At 46.5% G+C, this 16,140-nt stretch overlaps 1 protein-coding gene across 8 annotated transcripts in view; it reads left to right on the top strand.

Annotated features, from left to right (window-relative positions):
• The window catches only part of SGSM2 (small G protein signaling modulator 2), a 57,131-nt gene extending 45,482 nt beyond the window's left edge, over nt 1-11,649 (top strand). For 3 of the 8 annotated variants that reach the window (XM_035889368.1, XM_035889377.1, XM_035889384.1), the window contains exons 15-22: nt 2,892-3,074; nt 3,948-4,352; nt 5,039-5,163; nt 6,412-6,494; nt 6,957-7,066; nt 8,350-8,446; nt 9,685-9,852; nt 11,233-11,649. In XM_035889368.1, coding sequence (XP_035745261.1) covers nt 2,892-3,074; nt 3,948-4,352; nt 5,039-5,163; nt 6,412-6,494; nt 6,957-7,066; nt 8,350-8,446; nt 9,685-9,852; nt 11,233-11,321 — 1,260 coding nt within the window. In that variant the 3' untranslated portion in view covers nt 11,322-11,649. Of the gene's footprint in view, nt 1-2,891; nt 3,075-3,947; nt 4,353-5,038; nt 5,164-6,411; nt 6,495-6,956; nt 7,067-7,519; nt 8,447-9,684; nt 9,853-11,232 lie in introns of those variants that run through there. The other 5 variants (XM_035889389.1, XR_004841315.1, XR_004841316.1 and 2 more) reach the window with 5 other exon arrangements.
• Nucleotides 11,650-16,140: the final 4,491 nt, after the last annotated feature.

Genomic DNA, 16,140 nt, shown 5'->3' on the forward strand with positions numbered 1-16,140 from the left:
GAATGCCGGGTGGCATTTTTATTGCAGCACTGAGCCAAAGCTAATACACTGCCCTCGGATGGTGCGTAATAGGCTCGGGTTCATACCATAATGCAGCTGAGAGCTGATCGTGTGCAGAACAAGAACTTAAGTGTGGGCCTGCTGTGATGAGCAGACTGGGCAGTGCCACCACTGGTGTAAAGGTCTGCTGCAGTCCTTGGGCTCGTGTGTAGTGGGAGCACCAGTTTGCCAGTACAGACCCCGGCTGCTAGGCTTACGCCTTGACTGTTGAGGAAAGGGATGTTCTCCTTCGCAGAGCCATAGGACTATATAGTAGGACACTGCCCTGCAGGTAAGGTCTGGATTTGTATGTTGGTAAAACATTGCTTCTAACTGACATTAAGAATCACCCAAATGTTTGCTGAATGGCCTAGAACAGTAATGAGGTTAGCCCTGAAATATAATTAACACATTAATCTGCTTTTCTATTAGTGTTATTACCAGGGAGGTAGCACTCACGCAGTAGCTGATCCTGTTCTGGATTAAATGGATAAGGAGTGGGTTATATATCAAAACATTTGGCATTTGCTAACTCCCAATTATTTTATATTCCAAGGGATAGTTTATATCCCTGTGAGCACCTGCAGATCACAAGGGCAGCCTGACCTAGAGCCTTGCAATGGAAAAATTAGCTATCTTGCAGACAGTGGGCACTTTATAAGTAGCATTCTTTTACTAAAAATTGCTACAGCAATTTGACTTGTTTTTCCTCACAGTGATCTTTACAAACCAGTTCTGAACACGGATGGAGAAATATACCCCTTAACTGTTCAAACTGGGTCACGATCTAGATTCTTCACCCTGAATCCAGTCATCTTTGTAGGTATTTAGATTTTCCAGCTCTAAGCGTGTTCTGCTGAGCACTGCTGAGGCAAATTCCTGCCCTCTCATGGCATCAGCATCGGAAGAAGATGAAGTACCCCAGAAACCACCGAGGACTGTAAGTCCTGCTGGTTGCCCCATCTCCTGAAGGCCAGGCAAACTGCCTCAGATGAGACGCAAGTCCAGATATCCAGCCAGGCTGAATCATCGCCATAGTCCTGCTGGAACCCTTTTTTTGTAAACAGCACAAGTTGAAAAAAGAAATCCTTCCAGAGCACCACATGGACTGGTTCCTTAACTCCTACTGTTTTGATGAAAAATGGAGGGCCCTTCCAAACACTTCTATGAATTTGGTTCAGAGCTGCAGCAGCGGTGGTCTGGCTAAATTGCAGCACTTGTTTCAGATGCAGTGTGAATTATTACATTTGCCTTTGGTGCTCCACTCATTACTCTTTTTTTTTTAAACTCAAATTTTCAAGAAATACAGGATATTGGAGGTCTCTTGCACAGATTGCATTTTGCTGTCTCTGTTCTCCACAGGTCTATGAACCATCAGATTTATGATCCATGTGTAGAAATAGAAGGTATGTCTGGAACTGAAAAAAGAACCCAGATACTTAAGTTTTTAGAGTGGGAGATCTGGAGCCACAACTCATGGATTCGAGCCCCAGCTTCAAAGCGCACACGCATGTATACAGCTAGAACCTAAGACATTTGGCAAGACGAGAGAAATCCTTGAGTCCGTTTGTATGATAGGAATTACAGCAAATTCATAAAGATATGTTGCAAGGTATAAAACATCTGATCTGCAGAATGCCACCTCCTACAGGAAATTTTTTTTCCCTGAGTTTGTACCAAACTAACAGAGGGGTGCTCCAAACCTTATCTGGAATTCTAATGAGCTACTCAATGCCAGTAGTAAGTAACAGTAATTACGACTCCTCTGCTGTTGGAGCCTGAAGCTTACCATTGGATCTAAGAGTCTGTCAAATGAATGACATAAAACCAGTCATAACAGTTGCATGTATAGGAAACTTATCGTGTCCTTAACTGAAATCATCGCAAGTGATTTATCATCTTTGCGTTCTGATGATATTTTTGCAGTCATCCATCAGTATCTGGGGCTCTCCCAAGCATCGGTGTCCTCCAGCCTTCCACGAACTGTTGTGGTTTATGATTTATGACTCGACAGCTATCTCAAGTGACAAATAGCCTGCAGCTCTTAGCATGAATGCTCTGGTAGCGACTCCAGCCAGCAGAGTCCCGAGCCTGAAGCCAACTCACAATTGCGGTTTCTGTTCAGCTCTTGACAAGTGACAGAGTAGTAAAATTACTACATGTCCCTTAATAGCTCAAGGGGGGGTTTCTGTGTCTGTCTTTCAACCAAGGAAGCCAGCAGTGGCAAAAATCTGTTTTATTGCTATGGGAACCAGAGTGGTTGGATCTGGCCATGCGCAGTGCAGCCACAAGACTGGGCTGTGTGAGCTGGGATTTCTACTGCTCAGGAGTCTCTTCAAGCATCTAATACAGATAGAGACATACAGGCTGATGTCTATAAACCTGTGCCCTGGAATTCACTGCAAGGCCAATGTTAGAGTTGGAATAGAGAAGGAGTTGGGAAGGAGGTGTAATAAAATTAGGAATAATCCAGTTAGAAGCAGCAATTACTCCATCAGATTGCACCTGACTTCTACGTGAGGTTTCCCATGAAAGCCAGTGACGTCTTTTGTTCTTTCCTGAACAATGTTGAAACGCTATTGATAGCATATATGCATGCTTATACGACTCTTTTCTGGCATCTACAGTGATAGTTTATTCCCTGCAGTAAATACGCAACATCTCACTGCTCCAGTCATTGCGCTTCCTGGTCACAGGGATGTGTGCTGTAGCAAGAGGCCTTCAGGATCCTTCAGGCTTTCGGTTTGAGACATGGCACTTGCTTTAGGCCTCTCCCTCCTGGCTTCCACTCATTGTTAATTGCTATCTTCCAAGGAGGACCAGCATTTCGGGATCTGTCTGTCTGTCTGCAGGTGGATGAAGACATTGCTCTCCGGTATCAGAAGGTCATGGCTGAGTGGAAAGCCTGTGAGGTGATTGTAAAGCAGCGAGAGAAAGAATCACATTCTGCCACGCTGGCGAAGTTTTCGTCGGGCAGCAGCATTGACAGCCACGTCCAGCGGCTGATTCACAGGGACTCCACCATCAGCAACGATGTAGGTACTTCCCATTCAGCCATACGGTGCAGGCAGCGCGGGAAGCTTGCCATTTGCAGAGCTGCAGCCCAGGGAAGCAGAGGCGTAGGTTAGCACAGCTCCATCAGTCTGGAGCTACGTGAATCCTGTACAGAATGTGAAGCTGTAGTGCCTCCATCACAGAGCCAAGAGCGGGTCTGTACTTTGGGTAGTCTATAGCTGTTCTTAAGCAGGACTTGCCTAAGGGGCTTTAAGATTCACCTACTAGAGCAGATCCTTCTCTCAGTAGAGGAATAGTTTTCTAGATCTCTTACTTGTGAGTCCTTCATTCACATCCAGCACAGAGGAGAAGATCGTTGACTCTTAAAGCATGGTTTTGATTCTGTCATGTCCCTGATTGACAGGTTGGGTGTGATTTTATTTTGGGAGAGGGGACCTTTGTCAATCTAAGGTGAGATGCTGAGCAGTAGAAAGGCAGACTGAATTAACCCCTCTGTAACTTGAATAACCAGGAGAGGGGTTTATTTTCACATTGCTGGACAGGAGACCTGGAGATATATTGTAATGACCAGATGTTTTGCAGGTAGGGAAGCTTCACTGCTTTCCAAGGTATTTCTAATTGAAGATTTTGAAGAGGGAGATATCACCACAGGAGACAGATATGAGATCATAAATTGGTATTATTTTTAGACTTACAGTCTCAGTATGAAGACTGAATGAGGAGCTCTCAACTATTTGCATGCAGGGAAGCTCTTTTAATCAGTGATCTTGTTCACTGAAATAACGCAGTCATTTCTCTCTCACGGCTGGAGGTTTGTTTGCTACATTAAATGTTTCGTGCTTCTCTATTCTCCCCTGCTTTATCCAAATCTTCTCTCCCCTGCCCACCCCCAGGTCTTTATATCTGTAGATGAAACGGACTCAGCGGAGCAGGACGCGAAAGGTCAGGACGACCCCGCTTTCACCGTGGTGTCTGCAGAGGCACCAGCAGCAGCAGCCGCCGTAGAGCAACAGTCTGTGGAGTTTGACTCCCCCGACTCTGGGCTGCCATCCTCGAGGAACTACTCTGTGGCCTCAGGCATCCTGTCCAGCATCGATGACGGACAGAGTGTCTCCTTCGAAGATGGGGCTGAAGAAGAAGCTAGCACTGACTTGGAAAGGACTGATCCAGACATACCACGTATGCAGAAAGCCAAGTCAGCTGTACTTCAGTCGCAGGATTCTGTATCAGAAGAGCAGCTGTGTTCCCAGGTGGATTATTTAATGGATGTTGCTTCTGTCTGCACTGCATCCTACACGGTAGGTCACAAGTATCATCATTTCTCTGCACAGCGTTGCTTTGCTAGCAAAGACTTGTACTTTTTGAGATAGGATTTAATGAGGCAATCCCAAACTAGGACTACAGGTGGTGGGATGATAACTGAGGATTTTTGCATCCAAATAATTTCATCTGGATTTTGAGCTAGATTGGAAATAAGACAGCAAGAAAAATTTGGGGGTTTTTTTTGAGTGGGAGGGCAAGAAGAGGAATGCGGTTACAGTTCTAGCAGCTAAAAATTTCCCAGGGCTGGGGGGAGGTATGGGGGTATGGACAACACACCACTTGTAAGATTTCAGTATCATTTAATTCAAGCTAAACCCCACATTCAATGCAATTGAACCACAACTAAACCTAGATTCAAGACTCCACCATCTCTATTAGTGTTGCTGTCACCAGTCTGGTAGCTGAGTTTTTGCCTGCCTCTCTCTGCTGAAGTTGCTCAACTAGAAATAACCCCCTGGAAACGGGACAGGCTTGGAACATTTGCCAGTGGAAGTGCATGCATTTTACCTGGGATTTTTGACAGTAATTGAGCATTTCAATACTTTCATATGCCCAAAGTATAATGGTACTATTTCTGGTTTGTTGATTCTCAGAGCGAATCTGCACCAAGTCCCAGGATGCTCTAAACTCAGCAGGTCTAACTCAAACTTTCCTCTTCTAGATAGAGTTATTGGACACTGTTGCCTTAAATTTGCACAGAATTGATAAAGATGTCCAGAGGTGTGATCGGAATTACTGGTATTTTACTGCCGATAACCTAGAGAAACTCCGAAATGTCATGTGCAGGTAACACAGCTTGTCAGCTGAACTACTTCTCACATTTCTGTCATAGTTCATAAACTATAGTAATACAAAAATAATAGTTTGTATAAAATTCTTGCTAATGGACTTAAAACTGGCAGAGGAGGAACATGTAGGACGGTAGGTTAGAGAGCATGGGTGTGACAGGCGGGCCACGTTTGGAATGCAGGCTTGAGAAGATTCTCTTTCTACCTCGAGAGAGAGACCCTATCCGTCACCTTGAACTGTTCTCTAAATGTACTATGAGCTTTGGTTTCCTACTTACGAGGCTAATGTATCCATGCCCTAACGGCGTGCTGTAAAGATGGCAGTAATTGCAAGGTGCTCAGATACAGTGTGGAGGGACATCTTCAAATCAAAACAAAATCAGAAAAGCATCTTTGACCACTGAGGCCAGCTGGGATCAATAGAAAGCTAGTTTTCACTTTTAGGAATGCAAATTGCCATGATGGCTGTTCAACTAAACACACCGAAAGCAGGAAGTATCTTAGATTTTAATGCTCAGAAAAGTTAACAAGATTCCACCTAGGGGAAAGAAGAAAACAAAAGCCAAAAAACCCAGGTACCTTTTAAAAATCTGGTCTTTTTTCCATAGACTGTTATGCTTTTGTTAGTTGATTTTCCAAAAACTGCTGATACGCAAGCTGTGTGTGTAAGGTATGGTCCTCTCTATCCAAGCACAAAGCAGTGCAGGGCTGGGGAATGCTCTGGAATGTGAAGCGTGAGTAAGTTCTGGAAAACACACATTCAACAGCTGCTTAAGATTTGATCTCACATAATCAAATTAGACTTCAATACAGTTTTTAGCTTTTGAGGAACAGGAAGAGAATAGTTTGGTGTTGGTTAACTCATCCTGGAAGTACGCAATTGATCACATTCGTTTACCCTTTCACAACACATTAAGAGCCTACAGCAAGGGTCATATTACAAGAGATATTGCTGTCTCACGCGCTGCTCTGTCCTCATCGTGGATGGTTTATAAAGCCTTTCAGGAATCTTCCTGAAAAAAAAATAATCAGAAATACTCATGTTTTTATACCAGTGTGTGAAGATTTGAATTGTTGTAGCAGTTCTCTGGATTTCTAGCTTTATCTTTTACAGCACTCTAGAACAAGACATTAAAAGCTTCCAAAAGGAGAGCTGTATTTTAGGTGTAAGACAAATTTTTGAGGCCACCATGCAGGAAGAGGATTTTTTAATCCTATTATCTCTTGTGTTTTCTTCTTTCTGCAGTTATGTTTGGGAGCACCTAGAAGTTGGTTACGTTCAAGGCATGTGTGACCTCCTGGCTCCTTTGATGGTTATACTTGACAATGGTAGGAAGGGTTTTCTTCTGCAACACATTGGTATCTTTAGGGAGGTCTTTCTTTAGAAATGCTGTTTCAGAAGCTGAATGCATTAACCAGGGCTAGCTCACCAGGAAAATCAAACCTGTGGCTCTCGATCGTATTTTCTCTACATGCAGCTGTTGTTGCAGTGGCAAACATCAGTATCGCGGAATCCCCTGCTCACACACTGACTTACAGATTGAATTTTACTAAATTTTCAAAGCAGTTGCTGAAGCTGAAAACTCAACTGCAAGTTGGGTTCTTTTGAAACGTCACTAGTAAAAATGGTCCAGAGTCAGGTACTGTCTTCTCTTTCATCTAAATACTGGTGATGGGATTAGGGAACAGCAAAGAGGAGACCCCCGTTTTTCCCTTGTCCTGCAGTATGTTATTTTGGTTGAAGGAAGTCACACAATTAGCAACACTGAGCGTTCTGCTTTGTATCTGCAGATCAACTGGCTTACAGCTGCTTCAGCCACCTGATGAAGAGGATGAGCCAGAACTTCCCCAACGGAGGTGCTATGGACACACACTTTGCCAACATGCGGTCCCTAATCCAAGTGAGTCTTTTTGAATCCTGTCTGAAAGAAGATGAGGTTGTGGCAGAGGCTCAGAACTAGCTTGATGCCGTGGTGAAGGGCAAGGGCTCCAATGACTGGGGCTCCTTGTCAGAGCTGGGGAGGGTAAGAATTGTTTTAGGCAGCCCCAAACTGATTTTCTGCTTCTCAGGGGACAGCGTTTGCTGTCACAATGAAGATTTGTGTATTAGAGCAGGTCAATTCATCTTAATTTGGCAAGCAAAACAACCCCCCAAACTTCTGCCTCCAGTATACCAGCTACGCAGCGTAATGCCTCCCGTTTATGGCTCAGTCCAGCTCCAACTGAAGTCAAATGAGAAATAGCAGTAAGACCCAGCCATCGCTGCTTTTTGGAAGAGAAAACACTGATATTTGTGGCACAAACTTACTTTTTACAGGTTTAAATAGACCACAGCTATATTCATATTCACACAGGATGCTTGCTGAATGGGGGTTTTTTGGATGGATTTAAGGCCTAGACATTCCACCCCAGAAAGCACCAGGCACCTGAGCAAGATTAGTGTGAAGAGCGAGAATCAGGATAAGCCATTATTTGGTTTGATAGATGGTATATTAAAAAGTAATGAAAATAGGGGTCAGTCAACAAAGAAGATGGCCAGCACAGCAAATGCAGGTAGCACACGAACATATGGCCGCAGTGTTTCTGTTGAGCAGCAAGACTGCCAAGAGGATGCCACCCTGCTTATCCAGCAGCCCCTAGGATGAAATCTGTGAGGAAGACTATAGATGTACTTACACATTTAAGACATCTATCAGACAGTTGGCAAGTAGTTGTTCAGTTCCAGAGAGCTTGGATGTTGCAGTGTGGGACTGTGATCATCAGAATTACCAGCTTGCAGCAAAAAAGTCCCTTCTCCTCCTTGTCTCCAGGTGAATGGATTTTGCTCTTTGCACCCCAGCTCCTATGTTACAATCTGAGAGTAGAGTTGGGTGGGAAGATGAAAATTTGCCACTTAATGAAAATCCGTAGGATCTGTGACTTGCTGCTTGGGCCTTTAAAATCACTGTTGTCGCCTCATACCTGCGCAGCAGTAACTCTTCACCTCATCAGTCTGCGTCAGGGCACCCCCACCACCGGCATTTTGCAAACATAGCAAAAGGACAGCTCTGCGCTAAGCAGCGGCTGCTGACTAACTGCAGGATCTGGCAATGCAGAGCAGCGTGGGAGCCTTAGCCAGCTGCCAACACCTTTGGTCTTGGCTACTTTCAGACAAGATACTGACAGCTGATGTTTTGCATTTTAGATTCTAGACTCGGAGCTTTTTGAGTTGATGCACCAGAATGGAGATTACACTCACTTTTACTTCTGCTACCGCTGGTTCCTGCTTGACTTTAAAAGAGGTAATAGTGTTCTGTGCCTGTAGAACAAAAAAAAAACTGTGCAAAACTGTGAACAGCTCTGTGTTTTGGTCTAAATGTCTGGCTGGTGAGTAGCAGCTAGGCTCACAAGAGGGTTTGTAGCTAGGAAAGCTAATGCAACCCTCAGAGATGAACTAGCACTGGGATGAAGTCAAAGCTTAGAAAGGAGCGTTGTAAATTCCTGATAATGCGGTTGGAGCCAAGTTTGTGCTCAGTGCAAATGCCTGTTTGCTCAGGTTGATCATACTCCTTTGTAAGCTTTGATACCTCCTTTCTAATCTGATAGCAAAGAGCAGCTCAGCGATAGCGCAGGAGCTGTTGTGCTTTGCAGAATGAGGTACTTTATATACTGTGGGAGCACCCCGCGATCTCAGGATCCCTGCACCCACAGCCACTCTAACAGCAGCAGTTGCTTGTAGTCATTGGGTACAACGTTGCTGGAGAGAGACCCATCGTGCTGTCAGGCGAGGCAGTAGCTCCTTTGAGTAGATTGATCTGCAAGAATCAAAAGACGACATCCCTCTCAAATACTGTAAAGCACAGAGGTGATAGAGGGAGGTGATACACATCCATCAGCTCTTTATTACGAGCATCTACCTGACCGTGAGGGGGAGGAATTGTGACTCTTAACTGAATAGTAAATCCTCCACCTACTCCTTCACAGAGAACTGCCTGTCCCCCCACATCCCAGTCCCCTGCACCTCACTGTCAGGCTGGGCAGAAGATAAGCCTATACGGTTCAAGAAGAGAAAGCTCCCAAGGGCTGTATCTGACTTGCAGCATGCGTAGACCCAGCTTACCCACATCCACTATCCAATTAATTGTTGCCGATTAAGAAGAGCAGAGCTTTTGCTCCGATAGGTTCATTACAAAGCCAAGGAGGCCCTGGATATGCATTCATGTTTCCAGCCTGTCCCGTAGCCCCACCTTGAACAAACAGGCCTGCCTGTGCTGCTATCGTGTGGTTACTGCAGCTTAAGCATCTCCCTGGGGTTGAGTCTGCACCACCACACCTACGTTTGTTCTTAGTTTTCCTTTAAACCCAGTTCTGTTGCCATGCTTGCACATGTGGCAGGAGTTGGCTGGAGGAGGGGGAGAGGAAAAGGAGGAGTCATCACGTGCTACTCATGTCTGCATAAGGCCTGTAAGACGTTAGTTAGAGGGGGGGAAATGGTCAATTTGAATAATCAGATGCTCTTGTAATGTTTATTCCCATTCAGAATTGTTGTACGAGGATGTATTTACAGTGTGGGAAGTTATTTGGGCAGCAAAGCACATCTCTTCAGAACATTTTGTCCTTTTCATTGCCTTAGCACTTGTGGAAGTTTATCGAGAGATTATCCGTGATAACAACATGGACTTCACTGATATCATCAAGTTTTTTAACGGTAAGAGACTTTAAGAGTGCCATTTTGATAAAAAGCAAGTAATGAGAGTTTGCTCCTTCTCCCTTACTCAGACTATCTGCAGCTGCGCAGCGTTCTGGCTGCCATGACAAGCCCTTGGTCATTTTAAGCTCTGAATCTCTTACCCCTTATGCAAATTAAGAGCCCAGATTTTCACATGCGTCTTGAAGATCTGACTTGGCACACACAACCAACAGTGTTCTAAGAGCTACGTGGACCGCAGAAGATGGTAGCTTTTTCAGAGTAATTTTTACCACAAAGCAAGCTTCAGGATTTCTGCTACAAAGATTTGCCACAGTGACTCTTTGCTCTTGGTTTAATGGGAGGCGCTAAAATGTTGCTTAATTTTCTGCAAAACTCTCTCACAGGTTTTAGAATTGCCAGAGTCACTTCTGTTTACCCTGCTGAGGCTGAAGCATAGAAGCAACTGTTCGTGCAAAACACCCCAAACGGCTTCCATGGTTGATTGCTTACCGTAGTGGTCCGTAGATGCCAGCCAGCAGGCACTGCCAGAGCAAGAAGTATTCTGCCAAAGCAAGCTAGGTCTCTTCCTGGCCGCAGAACGCAAGTTAGGCCTAAGCAAGTGCTCCTGTTAGGATATTTTAAGAGGTTTGGAAACAATTCTGTGTAATCACAGTAATTTACTAAATTATCAGTGCTGTGGCTTTCAGCCATCTGTTGCAGAAGCCCCAAATTTGATTTTGTTTTTGCCTCAGCCACTCTTATTCCAAAGCTGTACATTAATGCTTCCCTCAAAAAAAAACCCCACCAAAACCAAAAAAACCACCCCAAAGAAAACCCAAACAAAAAAAAAAAAACCACAAACCACCACTACTTGCCTGAGCTGAAAGAGATGTTGATTGTGGAACTGAAGATTCGGGTCTGTCGAGAGCTACTTTCTGATCTTGCTTCAAGCTGCAGCGTGCAGATGTCTGTGTGGAGAACCCTGTGAGCATGTTGCTCCGTGTACATGAAGCCCTTCTTAATTGCATGTATCACTTGCATCCCTGCCTGGAGCGGGATCTTTTGATCAAGCTGGGTTCAGCTTCACGTTTCGGAGATGCCGGGAGGGCTGTTCACAGGCACGTGTGGGTCCAGACCTCCCACTCCTGGTCCCAGGGCACTGGGATGTCTGCAACAGGAGAACTGACACCAGGAGGATTAGATCTTGATGCTAGGGCCTACAGCACTAAGGGATTCATCCACTTATGCTGTCTTTAATTCTACAGACACAACCCCCTGCAGTGCTTTTGGATGGCTGCTAATGTTTCACTAATTAATTAATGCTAATGATTAGTATCAGTGCTAGGGCAGAAAAGTTCCTGCTGCTGACAGTTAAGAATGTTTGTCTGTGTCTTTTAGAAATGGCAGAGCATCATAATGCCGAGGAAATTCTGAGGATAGCAAGAGACCTTGTCTACAAAGTGCAGACACTGATTGAAAACAAGTGATAACGAACAGACTGTCAGTGTGGGCCTTGTGAGCTGTCGGCCGGAGCATTTCTTGCACTGTAACTTCAAAATGGTGTTTTAATTGCATCTTCCATGTAATGTAATAAATATCCAAGAGATTTGTAACAGACTTTTAAAGCCAGAACTTTTCCTTCACCAGATGAGGTTTGTGTTTGATAGTCCTTGTTACACTCACTTTGTATTTCTAGACAGAATCTTTTTGCATTCTCTTATTTCCCTCTCTAGAAGACCGTCTGTCTACATATTTGAGATACTAAAAAGGGGGGATTTGACGTACTAGAACATTTATATTTTGACTTACCGCACCTTTAAAGCCTGGATGCACGTTGTGTGCTCTGCCAGAACCTTCCGTGGAGGTAAGGCCGGATCCGGTACTCGCTCAAGTCTTGCAAGTGTTGAACTGGGTCCTTGGAGGAGCACGTTCGTGGACTCGGTGTCTGTGCCTTGAACGTGGAAGAGAATACATATGAGCTCCTGTTACTAAAACATTTGGATTTGCATTTAGCAGAGTATTTAGCAGCAATTAAAGTAAATAAGGTTACGAGCTGGGAGAATGGCCTTAAACTAAATACCGTGGTTAATGTGAGCAGTGAAGATCTGGAAACATTAGCTGAAACCATCAGTTAGCCTTTGCTGACAAGCTCGTGCTATTGAGTCTTCATGGCCTACACATGCCACAGACATGCCTTCGTTTTACTTTGCAAACTTACTCTGCAGATAGTCCCAGATGACAAGATCTGCCCAACATAGTTTGCGTTAACGCAAGCTTAGCACACGGAAACAGGTTCCCTGCTCCTGTGAGCAGCTCCCACGCTCTCTGCGTCTGTGCAGAGCGCCGTGAAGTTCGGATCCTGCATTACAGAGCAGACACAGCCGAGCCTTGCCTCCTCCGGATTACTCACTGCGCACTCCTAGCCTCCTCTTCCCCCCTCTGCAGAGCTTTCTGGGAGGACTTTCCTTGGGATCCTGTGAACACCAGCCAGGCGCTCGTCTGCTCGAGCAGGTATCGGCACCTGCCAGACGAAGCAGTTGAAATGGTTGCACGGGATCTGCTCCGCTTTGCTGCAGCGCTGTGCTGGTTTGTAGAGCCGTCCCTGCGCCCCGTGGGAGTTCTGTGCCGCTCGTTTCCTGCTTGGCCGCACGCTTTAAGTGGCAGCGTACGTTTCACCCCATCCTGCAGAGAGAGCAGAGGTGGCTGACGGGCAGCTGGGCGTCTGCCCTGGCGCTGCAGACAGGTCTGTGGCCGGCCTAGCACTTCATTGCACTGTATAAAATCGTCGCGTGTGCTCCAGCTGCTTTCCCAGGGTGCCAGTTGTGCCTGAGTGAGCGTGTCCCCGTGTCAGGAGGGGGCGGGGGGGGAGCCGGTTTTAGCTAATGGGTTTAGACGCAGATTTCATGGATACTTGTGACCTGTGCTTCTAGAAAACCTAGGGACTTCGTTTAAGCGCTTCAAGTATTGCAAACTATTCCACCCTTTGCCATTAGAACCTTCAGTGATTTTAAAAAAAAAAAAAAAAAAAAAAAAAAGACAGTGAATCTGAATTTTTGTGTTTCTGCTGTTTTGGGGGGTTTTAAATCCTTCCAAGCAGACAGGGTTACACAGCTGCATTTCCACTGAACCTTGTAGAGAAAACAACTCCCTGCTTTCCATAGCCTCAGAACGGTTTGGGTTGGAAGGAACCTTTAAAGGGCATCCAGTCCAACCCCCCTGCCATGAGCAGGGACAGCTTCAGCTGGATCAGGTTGCTCAGAATTTACATGACTTAGATGAGCTTTTAGAATCAGATTTTAGCAAAAAGGGCTTTAGGGAATAAAATTACTCGGTTTGAAGATTCGAATGCTGATAAGGAGGTATCTGCTTTAGTAACTCTGGTCTTGTTACTACCCAAGTAGTGGGCACTGCTCGTGCAAGACAAAAAGTAGATTTGGTTCTAGAAAGACCATGCTTAGATCTTTATGATTGCAGCAAACTAAAAAATGGTAAATAATAGTCTGAAAAGGGACAAAACAGGACACAAAGTTCTTAGCTCAACAGCCAAGCCCTCCCTTAAACTGGTCCTTAAAAATTTTGAGGGGAGAGTAGAAAACCCAACCTGAGCCCTCAGTCCCTGTGGCTGGCGCAGTCGGATGCCTTCAGGGACGAGCCTGGTGTTCGCTGGGTGCGTGAGCATCACGGTCACGAAGCAGAAGGGAGAACAGATGAGCCCACTCGGTTCTGGGAAAGGTGCTGAGGAGGCGGCTGCTGGGCAGGAAAGCCCCTTTCTGCGCAAAACTGCTAAAATAACAGCAGTGGGAGTTACAGAAGGACAGAGCTCCGAGAAGCTGTGCTGCCCGCCCCCGCGCGCCCAAGAAGCGGGATGTGCTCAGGACGAGGAGCACGCGTGGTCTGAGCCCACGTTACTTAGCGCCGTCTGCCCGGCTGTTTTGTAGGCCAGTGCATGGTTGCTGAAAGGTCCCAAAAGCGCTTGAAAAGCTAAAATGGTATTTTTTTAACAATTGGCAAGAGCGAGAAACCCCTCCAACTCACAGCGCTTGAGGGAGTGATGGAAAACACAAACCTGCACTATTTTCCTTTGGTATGCTGGAAATGTACCGTACCGCTCTGGTTAAAAAAAAAAAAAAGCCCACCAAACCTCTGCGACCGTCGCTGTATTTGTTATAACATTCCATCTGTATTTTATGAATATTGTGTATTGACTTATTTATTTTTGTTGGGAGCAGCCTATTCTATTGCTCAATTATTTATGTTTAAATGTAACATATGAATAAATACTTATCGTCAAGGCATTCTGTGGAGCTCTTTGGAAGCGACTGCTCTACCCGCAAGGCAATTTCAGAGCCAGAACAGGGAGTCCCAAGGACAGGGCTGGCTGGGAAGGCGTGCGATACGTAATTAACGGTTCTGTGACGAGCATGCATGGGCTGTTGTGCTAAGCAGCACTTTTAAGTCAGTCGTCACCAAATGGACTCCTGATGTCCCTTACCTGACTGTAAGGGTAGAGTTCAGTTACACGCAGCGCGTGCCTGAGAGCGGCCATCGTCCCACGCCGAGCCTGGAGCGTGTTCAGCCCTGGGGAAGGAGTGGGAGCAGAAGCAGGTCCATGACAAGCGTTAAAAACCACAAGTTTCACCCTGCAATTTCAGGCCTGGCCGTGCTGTAGCTAGCATTAAATCCAGCCGAGCCGCTGGGCTTCCAGGAGGGGCCTCCTCCATTGCTCCCAGTCCCCCCCTTCAAACCTCTTAAAAAAATCCTCTGGCTGTGTCTGTTCTGTAGCAGGGACGCTCCCTTCTTCAGAACTTGCCGGCTTACCCCCTGGTTGGTTTGCTGCTGGCAGTTTTTCCAGCAATTTTCCAGGTTTTTAGGTGCTGCCCAGAGGTCCCTGGGGGATAATGGAGCATTTCCCCGTTCTACTGTTAGAAATGCCCCGAACCACCCCCTGTACTGGGGTAGGTGCAGCCACCCCAGCCACTGCGTGTGACTGCCACAGCTGTTCAGCCTGTATTTATCCTTACAAGAGCCCATCAGCCCTCGATGACGAGCATCTGCTGCCACGTTGCCTTAACTCCTCTTCCAGTGCCACTGTGGCCTCTGCCTGCATCTTGGGGTGGGCAGGGAGAGGTGGGCACCGCAGCTGGGCTTACACAGGGGCTTGCTTTGCTACAGGACTGTCTTATTACACCCCCAGCCCACCCCAGCATTCTCTTTGCAAAGTCTCAGAAACTTTTAAAGTAGATAGAATCGTAGAATCATGGAATCTTTTGGGTTGGAAGGGACCCCTAGAGGTCACCCAGCCCAACCCCCCTGCAGGAGCAGGGACACCCTGAACCACATCAGGTTGCTCAGAGCCCTGTCCAACCTGGCCTGGAATGGTCCCAGGGATGGGGCCTCCACCCCCTCTCTGGGCAACCTGTTCCAGGGTTTCACCACCCTCATTGTAAAGAATTTCTTCCTTATATCTAGTCTAAACCTACCCTGGTTTAGTTTAAAACCATCCCCCCTTGTCCTGACACAGCTGGCCCTACTAAAAAGATTTTCCCCACCTTTCCTGTAGGCCCCCTTTAGGTATTGAAAGGCCGCAATCAGGTCTCCCCGTAGCCTTCTCCAGGCTTAACAAGCCCAACTCTCCCAGCCTGGCCTCATAGCAGAGGGGCTCCAGCCCTCGGATCACTTTTCTGGCCCTCCTCTGGCCCCGCTCCAACACTTCCAAGTGTACTTAGACATTTGTCCCCCAAAGCTGCAGAGTCCCTGCAGCAAGAGGAATTTATTTCAGCAAGCTGCAGCATCCCAATGGAGTTCCATCACCTCGATGGTCTCACTGCTACCGCCTGCCAGAAGCAACCCAAACCAAAAGCAATTTCCACCATTTCCTGCCCCTTTTCAGCAGCCCGGAGCCAGTGCTGGCAGCCTGGTGAGGGTTCAGCTGCTTTCTCCACGCTACCACCAGTTCTGCCAAACACAGCAACTCTTTTAAAGCTCACAGTTCAGTGCCTCATCTTGCATTATTAATTAAGCCAAGGCCTGCCTGCCTTTTTCAGAAGCTCTACCTCACCCAGAAAGACTTTTCAGTTTCCCAAATAATTAAAAAACCAAATCAAAACCAGCAAGCCAACCCCATGCAAGCGCATGAGCAGCGCTGGGGGTCGGTAGGCAACGCTTCACCCCTCCCAAGCTTTGAACCAGGCATCCCAAAGCCTCGCCTCTGCAGCGCCAGCACGCGCCCCATTTTTCGCATTGCTCTTCCTGCTGGGCACCCTCTGTCCCCGGGGGGGTGCCACAGGAGCCCTCCCCACCCCTGGC

The sequence above is a fragment of the Egretta garzetta genome, unplaced genomic scaffold (assembly GCF_000687185.1).
Source record: "Egretta garzetta isolate BGI_Z169 unplaced genomic scaffold, ASM68718v1 scaffold120, whole genome shotgun sequence".
Taxonomy (NCBI): domain Eukaryota; kingdom Metazoa; phylum Chordata; class Aves; order Pelecaniformes; family Ardeidae; genus Egretta; species Egretta garzetta.